Source organism: Perkinsus marinus (genome assembly GCF_000006405.1).
Source record: "Perkinsus marinus ATCC 50983 genomic scaffold scf_1104296934286, whole genome shotgun sequence".
Classification (NCBI taxonomy): domain Eukaryota; phylum Perkinsozoa; order Perkinsida; family Perkinsidae; genus Perkinsus; species Perkinsus marinus.
This window is the reverse complement of record NW_003214866.1, coordinates 36766-49324: the sequence shown is the minus strand read 5'-3', so window position 1 is coordinate 49324 and position 12559 is coordinate 36766. Positions and strand designations below refer to the sequence as shown.

General features: G+C 48.9%; 5 protein-coding genes across 6 annotated transcripts; 3 read left to right on the top strand and 2 right to left on the bottom strand.

The window, feature by feature from the left end:
- Window positions 1–862: 862 nt before the first annotated feature.
- Window positions 863–1891, top strand: Pmar_PMAR011353 (hypothetical protein; the record flags this gene model as incomplete). The annotated part of the gene is made up of 3 exons (XM_002784998.1): window positions 863–917; window positions 1011–1301; window positions 1326–1891. Coding segments are annotated over 3 exons (912 nt in total), but the record flags the coding sequence as incomplete, so codon positions are not given.
- A 629-nt stretch (window positions 1892–2520) lies between these two features.
- On the bottom strand, window positions 2521–3057 carry Pmar_PMAR011352 (hypothetical protein; the record flags this gene model as incomplete). The annotated part of the gene is made up of 4 exons (XM_002784997.1): window positions 2521–2595; window positions 2643–2701; window positions 2778–2934; window positions 2989–3057. 4 exons carry the CDS (start codon window positions 3055–3057, stop codon window positions 2521–2523), a joined length of 360 nt encoding a protein of 119 aa, XP_002785043.1.
- A 1475-nt stretch (window positions 3058–4532) lies between these two features.
- Window positions 4533–5914, top strand: Pmar_PMAR011351 (conserved hypothetical protein; the record flags this gene model as incomplete). The annotated part of the gene is made up of 9 exons (XM_002784996.1): window positions 4533–4653; window positions 4727–4802; window positions 4848–4924; window positions 4976–5094; window positions 5143–5250; window positions 5325–5441; window positions 5488–5602; window positions 5659–5777; window positions 5858–5914. 9 exons carry the CDS (start codon window positions 4533–4535, stop codon window positions 5912–5914), a joined length of 909 nt encoding a protein of 302 aa, XP_002785042.1.
- Window positions 5915–6403: 489 nt separating this feature from the next.
- On the top strand, window positions 6404–6848 carry Pmar_PMAR011350 (peptidyl-prolyl cis-trans isomerase ESS1, putative; the record flags this gene model as incomplete). Its single annotated transcript, XM_002784995.1, has 3 exons — window positions 6404–6527; window positions 6586–6694; window positions 6749–6848. The coding sequence occupies 3 exons, from the start codon at window positions 6404–6406 to the stop codon at window positions 6846–6848; spliced, it is 333 nt and encodes a 110-aa protein (XP_002785041.1).
- A 2708-nt stretch (window positions 6849–9556) lies between these two features.
- On the bottom strand, window positions 9557–12510 carry Pmar_PMAR011349 (hypothetical protein). 2 transcript variants are annotated; one of them, XM_002784993.1, is made up of 14 exons: window positions 12456–12510; window positions 12188–12398; window positions 11787–12010; window positions 11598–11701; window positions 11408–11546; window positions 11268–11355; window positions 11135–11202; window positions 10950–11060; window positions 10736–10868; window positions 10522–10598; window positions 10367–10477; window positions 10169–10292; window positions 9981–10108; window positions 9585–9933 (listed from the first exon to the last, which is right to left on the bottom strand). In XM_002784993.1, exons 2-13 carry the CDS (start codon window positions 12381–12383, stop codon window positions 10023–10025), a joined length of 1461 nt encoding a protein of 486 aa, XP_002785039.1. In that variant the 5' UTR covers window positions 12384–12398; window positions 12456–12510; the 3' UTR covers window positions 9585–9933; window positions 9981–10022. The 2 variants fall into 2 exon arrangements, with proteins under 2 accessions (XP_002785040.1, XP_002785039.1); XM_002784994.1 differs by having other exon boundaries at window positions 9557–10108.
- Between the last annotated feature and the right edge of the window lie 49 nt (window positions 12511–12559).

Genomic DNA, 12559 nt, shown 5'->3' with positions numbered 1-12559 from the left:
TTTTTAGTACGGTGAGACTGAAGTATCTGCTACCACCTTCGTGGCCTCCGAGTATGTGTGAAAGGAACCTTCGGGACTTGGACAACTGACGAACCCTTCTTCGGCCTTCCAGCTTCGGCCTTCAACGCCAACAGGTAGATTGTATATGAGGTTCATGGTTCAAGACCATGATTCTATAGTACTTCCCGGGCCCTCCAGCTCTGTGTTGCCAGCCGGGGCTCCCTCATCGTCATCATCAAATGCAGTTGGGGGAGGCAGTTCTGAGCATCTGGTTCGACGGACCATCGATTGGAAATCCTTCGGGTTCCTGCATCGACTCATCAAACTTGGGATGGATGCTAACGATCCACAGTGGCAAGCTCTGTGGGATCGGTTTTCAACCAACGAGGGGTTAGGATCTGCTGCGAATCCCCGGAAGCAAAAGCTTGAAACACTCCAGAAGTTCGTGGAGCAGAGCCTGGTGTATGCCGTGCGCAAGGACTGGGCGAAGGAGCTGTTGTATAAGAAGCCTGGTGATCCAGATCCCGTGATCGATTCTATGAACGATGAGAGCGAGATTGAGCTCACACCTTCACAGGGACCCGCTGTTGCTCTAAGAAGGAAGGATCGACACAAGAAGCACCGACGTCACCACCACCACCACCGCTCACGCTCTCCATCTCATTCTCGGCGTAGGAGTAAATCGTTGAGTCTTGCTAGTATTTCCCGCTCGGAGGGTCGTCTATCCATGAGCGGCGGGTCGTCGCCCCGGCCCTTCCCTGGTTTCATACCTCCGACTGCTCCAGTTCCTCCCGGACATGGTGCCTTCTACAAGACTCGATTGTGTCCGCTCTTTCAATCTGGGTCTTGTCCTCGTGGGCAGGCTTGTAGCTACGCCCATGGTCCCCAGGAACTCCGCCCCGATGTAGCGGCCGGAGGTAGGCTTAGTGGAGGCTTGATGGGTGGTCTTCACACAGGCACTGTTATGCCAACTGCACGGGTGGGTGATAGTGTCACACTTAGCGCTACAGGAGGTAGTGGGAGTATAATGGATGGAGGTGCCTCATCCATGCCCATGGGAAGTGCTCCGCCCAATAATCCCTACTATAAGACGCGGATGTGTCAGGCGTTTCAGCAAGGGCTATGTCAGAAGGGTGCCTACTGCAACTATGCCCATGGTGCTGATGAGATGGCATATTATGGAGGCGGTGTATCTGGGGTGCTTGCTGGTGCGGGCGGAGATCTGCCTAAAGGTGCTGTCAGTGCAAATGATATAAGACTGGCCGAGAAGCGGCGGTTTGAAAAGAAACGTCACCATCATAGTAGGTCTCGGTCCTCTTCATCAGACGCTTCATCACGGAGCGATTACAGTAGCGACAGTAATAGCAGTAGTTCAGAGGACGAAACTGATCGTCGTATCCGAGAACTGCAACAGCGGCTTGGACTTGGCCATAATGGAGTTAATACGCTACCAGGCAGCAATGGTCCAATGGGACCACCGGTTGCAGCGGGGATGGGCATGATGGGCCAGCAAGTTTCTATTCAAGCTCCCGCTCCAAGGAGGTATAGAACTGAATTATGCAAGCACTTTATGGAGGGTAAATGTGGCTATGGGGAGCATTGCTCTTACGCTCATTCCATGGAAGAAATACGTCAACACGTAGCTGGTAACCTCCCTGCTTCTAGCCCAATCCAGACCTCGATTCAACAGTCAAACTCCATGACGGGGCAACCGCTCGCTCAGCCTCAGTTCAATATAGCATCGTCAGTGTCTCTCCTGGAGAGTGCACGAAGTGATCAATCAACTAAACGGAGCCAGTTGGGACACGGTCACCACCACCAGAAGGATAAGAAGCTTCGTACAAGTTCTGGTGCACCTGCTGCGGTGAAGATCTGTCTCGACGATCTCTAAGGTCCTTACGAGTCGACTCTAATGTAGCAGCCTGGCAACGGTATTCAGTTCCTAAATATCATTATCGTGGCATCTTAGGTGATATGCTATCGAAAAGTATTTCTCGTGTCTTCCGAGATCCCATCAGTCGTTAAGGTTATATCATTGATCCACGTCTTTTGGTGACAGTTACGTTCTGATGGATAGAGCTGATTGTACAATGTCTTTTCTCTGATTGTCCCTGTCTCTGTGTTCCCAGTTGATGATTAAAAGTATGGGGCAGCGCTTCTAGAGAAACTAGTTACACTTTTAGTTGTTGACAATACGGAACGACCAGTCGGTAATAAGCAGTTGCTGGCCGAAACTGAGTCACTTTCGATTATCGCCCATTTCCCTTCCAATCCGAAACCTGATTCGTAAGGTCTCGATGCCAATCTTCGTCCTGTCGATAGGCTTGGATTTTCAACAAAATTCTAAGACTCCAATTCGAATTCTAATCGGACTCCTAATTGGACAGATGTTACTTGTTCGGTCCTTCGGTCGCAATACAAACTTCCCATGCGCTTCGCGCTCGACTGCCGATTAAAAGGACGGTAAAACTCGATATTCGTCACAACATTAACCTCCAATTCCACATTCATGGTAGGTGTTCACGTATGGACGGTGAGCAAGGAGTCGAGGCGGTGCTGAATGTCAGTGAGCTGAGAGGTCGTATCCTGGAGCAACTGCAGCGGGACCGACAATATATCACTCAGTCAGATACTTTGCATACCTTCTGCTGGTTGTTTGCAACCGTATCGAGTCCTTGAAGAGTTTGTTCCAGGCCGACGCCTAAATACAAGTGGATATTTAGCGGAAGGATTAAATGCAGAAGAATTTCCACAAGATGCATTTGTCAACAACTCACCATTGCCATCCTTCTCCTCTAATAGGGAAGCTGGAATATCGAGGGATTCCTGTGAAATCGCCGGGACACTTTCAGTATTGGAAAGATCGCGTATTCCATGTTCAATCTTGGCCAGAATGGCGTTCATTTCAGGATCAGCAACCGGATCGAAGGAAGCCTAACTTTTGTTTGTCAAGTGTACCCTGAACATGGTCTAGCGACACCATCTTACCCTTTTTGCAGTCTCCGTAGCATGAGACAATATTAGAAGCAATGCAGTCAGTGTGAATTTGGCAAACATTGTAGGGAAAGTTGTAAGTAATAGCTGGACGACGCATATTCTCATTTCGACCACGCGTGGAAGCCAAAGAATGCGCAGCGGCGAGCGATATCTGAATGGAAATAACCGGGCGAGCGCTGAAATCTGGCGCTCTGCTATCTGGTCCAGATGAGCGGAACTCGGGGTCATGGTACGGGCCGCTGTCCCCGTACAGATTACGGTACGGTTGTGCGGTTGTAACTGCTACCATGGAACTAGAAACTGGCTGTAGCCTCAACTCAATGTCACTTCATCATTGAGACACTCGGTATTCACCCAATGTGCCAATCGTAGTTCAATTCCTCCCGATGTCCAGTAACCATGTCCAGTTGTGTAGTGCTTTGAGTGCTTTCCATAGGAAGACCCATGACTCACACTACATGCGGCGACGATTCACACCTGGGTCTGGTAGTTCAGTGCTGGTAGATTTTCGAGGATGGCGTCTTTTATATCACCGTTGCAGGTGTGAGTCATAGCTGTAACCTCTCTAGACCATATCTCTTCCCGTGCAAGTTTGACAAGACTTGATCTGGCAAGAATAACAGTGTTACAAGCAAGTTCCAGTGTGAGAACTCAAGTATGTCACAGTTCCATTATATGACACAGACCAATTTCGCTGTAGCTTTTCCTTAGCATCGTGCATAATACGACCGCCATACTAGTGAAAAATTCCAACTAGGAATAATCGATGCTAATAATCTTTCCGCTACCTTGCCTCCAGGCCATTGAAATGCATGTTGCTTCAATGATTTTTTGTACTTTTCTACCAATTAATATCCTGTTGTGTGTTAGTATCGCTGGAGTGAGTGATGAGAGACAGACAATCAGCTTTTGGTGTCGGAACATTTAGCTATGTGGCGTCAAGCTGCTAAGGTGTCTTATAACCAGTAAGCAACGATGATGGTGTAATCTCGGCTTCACTATCTCACTTGCGAGATATACGAATGAGATGGCAGTACTGCTACGTAAATGCCTCAAAGAACCATTCAGAAGTCAGGCTATGAAGAGCACCGGAGTAATCCTATGGTGTCATCTTGGCCTCCATTACATCGTTCCCTGCTCGGTCGTTCACTGAATTTCATTCTTGCTAGGTTCAATTCCGAGAGAAATGGTTTGCGAATGGAACTGAGGTGTCGCGGAATGAAATCAAAGACTTCGACGGAGCTTTCAAGTAGTATCTGTTATCAAGAGCGTCTTGAAGATCTCTCCCAGGTTTGCGAATCCTAGTTCACTCGCCAAGTGAGGCCAGACTCGTGGTAGTATTATCGACTAGAGAACAAGGATTACGAGATTCTTGGAACACCACGCTCTCTCCAGTTGGTTTCTACAGTTCGGTGTCTTGTTGTGTTGTACATTATTTAGCCGATCACTTGACCTGATTCAGGCTGCTGATATGAGGTTATCATATTGCTAGCCTCTGCCAGCTTTGCCAAACCTCTGATAGTTTCTAAATTGTGATGCAATGGCTTCTCCGGAAGCTAAAGGTCAACAGCAACCGTGGTAGGACTGCTATCCTCGGAGTCTTTTGGAGTGCTGGTGCGTGGGGAGGCATATATTATGCTTATCATAAGTACCAAGGTAGTACACAACCGTTGAAGTGCCCAAGCGGCGATCGATATTGCTACTCCGCTGCAGTGCTTGTCTTGCACAGATAGCAAAACAAAAGTTGCTTTCCTTGCTCCCAAGTTCGGCGTCCCACCTGAGGAGCATCGCCTGGCTGCGTTTCGGTAGTGCAGCTGTGTAGCTTCAGCCTCCCGAGTTTGTTGACTCAGATGGGTTCAGCATCAAGGTATCGATCGTGGTGAAATGGGCACCACTGAGACCAGAGCCGACATCGAAGATGTGCGGAGTAGGTCGTTCAACCAGCTGTCGAGAACTCCAATCTTCGATTCATCATTAGGGAAAATATTGCGCTTCGCTAGAGGTCATGTTCTAGAGTGTGGGATAGGGACTGGTCGGCACAACTTGAGGCAGTACATTATTAACCCTCGACTGAAGAGCCTCACGGGTATCGATCTGGTGAGAATGTATGGGTTTGGTGAGTATGAAACTACATCGTACCTGTAGGTCGACGAGGCTCTCGAGAAAGCTGTGGAGCATCTTGATGCAGCGACCTCTGGTGTAGTAGATATGGAGAACAATGTCCTCGATGTTAAACCGAAGCATGTATCACTGGTAGTTCGTGGTGGAGTATCCCGTCAAGATTATTCGGGACATGATCAAGGGCCACCGAGTACTCTGGTTGATAGATACATGGTGACTTCCACAAGCTCCCGTTCCCTGATAACACTTTTGATACAGTCGTGAGCAGCTTCGCACTATGTTCGGCGGAAGACCCCAAGCGTGCATTACTAGAAATGGCGCGAGTATTAACGATATCCTTCAATATCAGTTAGATGGTTCGCGAGTTAGGTTTCCCGGAATCGAGTGCTCTTACTGGAGCATGGTCTTTCTTGCTGGCGGATTATGCGTTGGCTGGGTTACCTTACAGGAGCGTATCCTGACCCGGAACATCCTTGGACTCACGGTACTAATGCCGAATACACTCATCGCAATGTTATATCATCCCTCTTGGGCTCTCAGGGTGTTATCAAGATAGAGATATACTCAAGCTGTGCCGTGACTGTGATCTTACGATTATTCGAAGGACAAGCTATCAGTACGGTCATGTTTATGAGATTCTTGCTAAGCATAGCAAGAAGGTGATATTCTATTCATCCTCATTTGTATCTAGTTCTCTGCAGCATGATGGTCTGTGATGAGGGGCTGTGATTCTGAACAGCTTGTGAATGCGGTCGATCTCTCTATTAACTTCTCCGGTTGTGATCCGTCCAGTTGATGGCGCGCACTAACGCCAGCATGCCGCGGAACGCTTCGATAAGCAATGAAGTGTCTGTTGTTAGGCACGCGAACGGGCAATTAGTGAGCATTCAGAAACTGTTGCGGGTCGACGCTTTGATGAGCGAGGATTGGCGGAAGCCACTCTGTTTTACTCCAACTCGGCGCATGGGGGCTCGTTGCAGGAGTGGACGGATTGGATTCGGAGGAATAGATGGAAGGAAGAATGATTGCATGCTACCAGCGTATCTTCAACTGTTTCCAAGTGTGTAATGTTTCCTCTGATGTATCCACTTGAGTTGCAAAGTCCTTCCAACTTGGATTGGAAGTTCCGAGCTGCGCACGATGATTCAGAGCACGAAGAACGGTTCAGTCTGATGGTTATCTCGTTCGCGTTGTCGGTAAGACGCTCGCCCATAAGAGGTATTGTTGGCTGAAACTATGTCGCCTTCTCCTTCGAGTGGATCAGCCTTGTTTTAAATAATCTCGAATGACTGACAAGGTGCGTGTCTCTCATATTTTATGTAAGCATACCGGTTCGAGGAATCCTGTTTCGAGGCGTACATGTCATGAGATTAGTATTTCCCACGACGAAGCATTGAAGGAAATTAAAGGTCGGTCTGGATACATGACGGTGTAGTTTCTTGACTGAATTGTTCCATCGGTATTCAGATATGATTGAGAAGCTCAAGGCAGATAGAAGTATTTTCTCTGAGATGGCTAAGGCAAGGAGCGACTGCGGTTCGTACAAGAACGGTGGGGATCTCGGATTTTTCGATAGGTAGTCCACGCCGACAACTCCGAATTGCTGCCAATTATGACTTGCTTACTTCAGGGGTGAAATGCAGCGGCCCTTCGAGGATGTCGCGTTCAGTCTGAAGATTGGCGAGCTGAGTGGGCCTGTAGAAACAGATTCTGGGGTGAGTTTTATATAAGTTGCGCTGGCAACCGAGGGAGGGACTGGGTTTTCACAAAATGTTAATGTGGCGCTCTCAAAATGGGAAAATTGTTTTTTCTACGTAGGTTCACGTGCTCCTCCGCACCGGTTAGTGGTTCCAGTGTCCGTGGATTTCGTGTGAGTTTTTTGCTGTAGTTTGTGGTAGCTAACTTTTTCATCATGGAAGCGCGCGTAGTGTTTTGAACGTAGTGTTATCGAGATACACAACGAACTGATAACATAAAGTGGAGTGATACGAGTGACGTGCTGAACATCATGAGCAGAAAAAGTCCACTTTCACTCATACATACTAATGAAAATCCAGTCAAGATGGTATAATACCATTGGTATTCACCTTGTCTCTTAGCTGCTGTGCATCACCTCACCTCGAGGGACCCATTCAACATCAAAAATATCACTTCATCAAGCAATGCCACCAATGAAAATCCTTCACCGTGTATCATTAGCCAGTTGCGCCGACCATTGAGTCGAATGAAAGTAAAGAAAGTGTCCCGCCGTCGCGTCAAATCTATTGAGCACACCGTTACAAGCTTCAGCAGGACTAAGTGTAACCATACGACTGATAACATCCGTACAACACTATTGGCGGTCATAAAGTTAGAAATAGAGGATACGGTGGAAACACGCTATCGGATGAATATCTCGTCATGGAAGTATCGTACGTACCCTCCTGTACAACGGACACGATCTGTTTCTCTCTGCACACCGGAAGAGCTATTGGCACGTGTGAGATGAATATTTGCGAGAAGATACCATTTTCAAACACAACATGAAATCTTAGCATCAATCAGAAACGCATGCTTCCAACAAGGTCACTAGCAGTATTCTTCGCAATCATATCGAGAAGCGCTCGCTTTTGTTCGACGAATGGCAGGTGTGATACCAGACGGATATCATCTTCTACCAATGTAGAGACCACCCATCCATGGGTCACCAAATAACGGATCTTCCAACTCGTTGCGCCATCTGGGAAAGGACGCTCAGAGCCATCAACGAACTCAATATAGTGGTGGCTTCCGTTGACCTCTACAGCTATTTTCTCGTCTGGCTTGGCGATATCAACGACAACGCCCGGAACCACTGCATATTCATGACACCATTCGCTTCCAAGTACGAGACATACCTTGGTATGCAGAGCACTACTCGAAACAACTCTGGCCCCGGGATCTGTCGTAATGGCCTCCCGTAAAGTTAGGCTCGCCTGATAAAGTTGAGCTCGGTGTGCTCGTTCGTAAGGATTTATCCGTGTTGCAAGTTGGCGCGCGAATACAATGTCCGTACATCCACAAATAGCGAATAGAGACCATAGTGTTATTGCAGCCTCTTTTGACGAGAATTCCTCGACCTGATGTTGTCGAAGGATTGCATAGAGGACTGGTACCACTCGAGAAGCTCCACGAGCGTCGAACACAGCGATCGCCCATAACATGCGAACTGTGTTACTCACATCCCTCACTAGCTCGCTATACCATTCAGCCACCCACTGATATAGGAGACTCATCACATTGGCAGGAAAACGCGAAGAACATGCACAAGCCCAGAGGAAGAAAGACATCTCTCTCGGCGACGAGTTGATGTCTATAAGCTCCGCCAGGTTTCGGAGCTGTGTCGTTACCTTCAGTACCGACATCGTCGACGCTGCTTGTCCGAGGGCAAACGCATACGCTGCACGATCCTGATCATTGATCATATGCATTGATATACCGGAGAGTCTTTCCGGTGATACGGCCCAAGCGATAGTGGACGGGTTCCCACTGTGGACGAGCGCCCATATTGCCATGATAGCATCCCGTGAATTCGGTTCATTCCATTCGCGACGGACAATCGGTACCAGCGCGTCGAGTTGAGGTCTCCACTCACCAGCAGACTTTACTACAGCCCATAGTATGTGCACTGCTTCTCTCAGTTTCAAATCCTTCCGTCTACAACAAGAATCCACAACATGCGATGGAAGAGACAAGCCAGCCTTGGCCAATCCGGACAAACCCATAGCCATGTCTCGTGGAGCCAGACAATCCCAATCGATACGATCTTCAGAGAGCACTTGAGTAAGTAACATTAGGTTCTCTGGAGAAAATTCGAGTCTCCCTATTGCCCAGAGCAGCATCCCCACGTCTTTTGATGACAGACCCCCCGCATTCGACAAAGCCTTGGCCGTTGCAGCATGGTACAAGACCAACAACGCATGAGGCAGTCCTTCATCCGCGTTATTATCGTAGCAGGCTGCACAAGATGCAATGCTCCATACAAGACTACATATATCCTGACTCTCGACTGCTTCCGAGGCGAGAGGAATGAGCTTACCAATAACCGCGTGGTTTGGCGGCACCCCAAGCTTCAGCAAAAGGAACATAGCTTGCGCCGCCAATGATGCATTGAGGGGATTCTGGGGGGTGCCGCTAGTGATCAAGGCTTGCATCAGCTCATTGAGATCCTCAGCTGCGAAACATGGTTCTTTGTTACCGTTCACACACTTGTCGACTTGTCGCAGCGTCATTATACAGTAGATAGGCGTGTGGGCTTTCTTCCAACCCGGGACATTGAAAGGCCGTAATAGGCCTCCGACAGTCTTCCCGACTCCACGCACTGAACGATTCAACATGAACTGTCGCTAACTAAAAGAGAACGGTACGTCCTCCAGACCGTGCATCATCATAGTCACTTATGAACACAACAAAGCTTACAGAAGCCCAGCCCAGAGAGATTTTACAGTTGTGACTATAAAAATGCTGCTCGAAAAAGAAGTACACGAGCTGGCGCATAGACTGTAGAACGAAGGCTCAAGAATATAAACGTTCCCCGATCCGAGCCAGATGGACATGACATCAGAGAAAAAAATACGTTGATGCATTGAGAAAATGATCTGCGACATACAGAGAGCAGGCTTAAGGGGTGGCTCTCATCCTCAAACCGATCAAGTTCTCAAGTAACTCCGCGCTACGCCTGCGAGGATATTGGATATACATAGAAGCGGACCACATATGACGAGACTGCATGAATGTGACACCATGTGGATGACGCTTCGCATTTGAAGGATGAGAGTTGGGAGTAGTAGAATACAGCTAATAAGAAACGCTCTCTGACCCATGCTCAAAGGGACTGAGCGTACTGAGCTCAGAGACTCCTCTTAAGGTTTCTCGGGTACACCAGATTAATCTCGGCACAGACCATCAGACGTTCTTTCTGAGTGTGTATCCGGCTCATCCATCAGACATAACAGCTGATAAGGATTTACATCTGTGATGCAATCGGTATGCGTGAGGATTCCGGATAATAACACAGTCGCGATCGCATTACCGTTGTCTTCAGTTGACTCAAGCGGATTCTCCACTTTCCGAACGTTCCTCTGCGCTTCGATATCTCTTGCTTCGTTGATGAGGATAGTACAGGCAGTAACTATCGTGTGCAAGTGGGGATGAACCTGCACGCAAAGGTCTCAGCCTGAACGGTAGTCGGCACGGCATGGGTGACATGACAAACATAAGTCGATCTAACCTGTTGCGCATTCTTATCAGGATGTAGACTAAGCATCCAACGTCGTAGCCGTCGTTTAAGGTCATCTTCATCGAGGGACTCTTCGGGACTAAGCCCGAGTGTTTCACGAGCCTACCAAGAGATTGGTGTACTGCCTCTCAGGAATTGAAGCTCACAGCCTCAATCATTTTCTCGTGAACAACCTTGCCTTCAAAAACTTCTTCGTCCTCCGACCGAGGGACCAACTTATTGGCTGAGAGAGAGACAACAAGAGTCCCAGCCCAGGACTCCCAGCAGCCCGGGAGCCGCGAATCACGGACCCAGTGTTCGGGCCCCGAGGTGTCGTTTCTGACTACTGCCCCTCCCAGACTCGAAGGACATAGCTTTTACCTGCCTTGTCGGACCATCCGAACGTTGCATCGCAAATATTAAATGCTACACCACCAATGATCGCAACGATCAAACCAGCTCCTGGGACGATTGTGAGGGCACAAAGCCCTGCGTTGGCGGCACCTCGCATGGACTGGAAGGACTCCCTCAAACTCGGCGTTCGATAGGATGCGACAGAGCATGAGCTCTGGTGATGCACCAGCTCACCACTCACCGCTGCTGTGACCTTCCGTCGAGTGGTGCGAACATGAAGTTTCCCCTGCTTGCACTTCCGGACGTGATAGCCAACTTCACATGCAGTGATTGCAGCCGACACCATTACACCCTGCAACGACACGATTGATACTCCGATGTTTAAGAATTCGGCACGCTGAGACGTCAACTGCCCTGCAGTAGTACCAGCCCCGTTCCCATCCCTCTCATGACTGTAGCCGCGCCCACATTGTTGGCTGCGTCGAACATGGCACCTTGAGGAGAGTATGAGTGAATGAGCTTGTCAGCAAGGCTCGCCATGCAGCAAAGTTATCCTCACCCGCTCTAGAGAAACCAATCATGCCACCCATGACAGCCGCTCCCACCGTGCCGCCCATAAGCGTACCTCTCGCAGCACCGACGCCCGCCTGAAGCGGCAATTAGCTATAGTCTAGCGTCAGCTCTGATCACCGTTACTACCTCTTTCGCAACCTTCACCCAATCTATTGAGAGCTTGCCGACATATGCTATTACCAAACCCGATGCCTCTTCGGACATAGGTGGTTCAGGCACACTCATTAGGAATGCACGCAGAGCCATCTGACGTTCCAACTGTTGCCTAGAATCAGCTACAAATACCGAGTCTCATTAGTAAAAAGCGAGTAATTACTTCCTGTAAGAATCCACTCCCTTAGTAACTCCACAGGTGACAGCTGACGTGGCGGCACCGAAGACGTTGCTAGAGACAAGTGACGACTTCGATGTCTTAACGGTCTGAGCGTGGCGCAGATGCGACGACTCTGGTGTAGGAGAGATTCACCAAGGGGATTCAAGTAATTCCTTCTATTCCCCAGCTTACCCTGTGCTTCTTAAGATGAGTCGAAGTAGCCTTATCCCTAGGTGAGGTTAATGTTGTCCCTTCCCCGTCAGTATCCGGCTTGGATAGTGTCATGGACTCAGGATCAGGCGGCACCAGATGCCCAGTTCCAACTATACTGGTTTCATGATTGGGCACATGTAAGGGGTCTTCAGGTGTTTCGATGACAGACAGCATCACCTTCTTACCATTACTGGGGGTGGAGGCTGAAAATTGGAGAAGCCATCCCAAACGAGAGAGCCGAGTAGATGTGATGGTGCTGGCCTTCGTGAGAAACAATCGACGGGGGGCACGTTGCAGATCCGAAGCAAATCGCGAACGAGCCCCGACTAGGCACCAATTACCCCATTGAAATCCTTCGAATATACAATTCCCCTATCTACCTGGCGATGGTTCCTCACATGTCAAAGTTGGGGTCATCGTAGAATAATCAGTATCCCCAGTAGATGTCTGTGGCCGTGCAGATACCCATTGCCACTCATCATCAGATCCATCACTTGCTTGATTCCTTGGAGTAGTTGTCGTGGAATCATTATCCCTCGTATCGTGTGATGCCATGTCTGGCGATGTGGCATTCATGCGGATCTTATTCTCCTGAGGGTTGATTGTATGCCCAACGTTCCATGATTCCGTGCGTTGAGTTTATGTCACCTCAATGGCTGGTACTAGCTTTTCTACAGCATCTACATTGACTACGTAAAGCAATCTCTCGCCGTGGACCTTGTCGTCGCGGTATGCAAGCCGGAGTGTTCTCA

Bases quoted from the DNA above. Each gene is read 5' to 3' on its own strand.
- Pmar_PMAR011349 (XM_002784994.1), bottom strand. From the start codon at position 12,383: ATGAATGCCACATCGCCAGACATGGCATCACACGATACGAGGGATAAT. The intron at 12,011-12,187 runs GTAGATAGGGGA...TCCAATTTTCAG, and splicing joins ATGTGAGGAACCATCGCCAG to CCTCCACCCCCAGTAATGGT. The intron at 11,702-11,786 runs GTAAGCTGGGGA...CGCCACGCTCAG, and splicing joins CTCATCTTAAGAAGCACAGG to ACCGTTAAGACATCGAAGTC.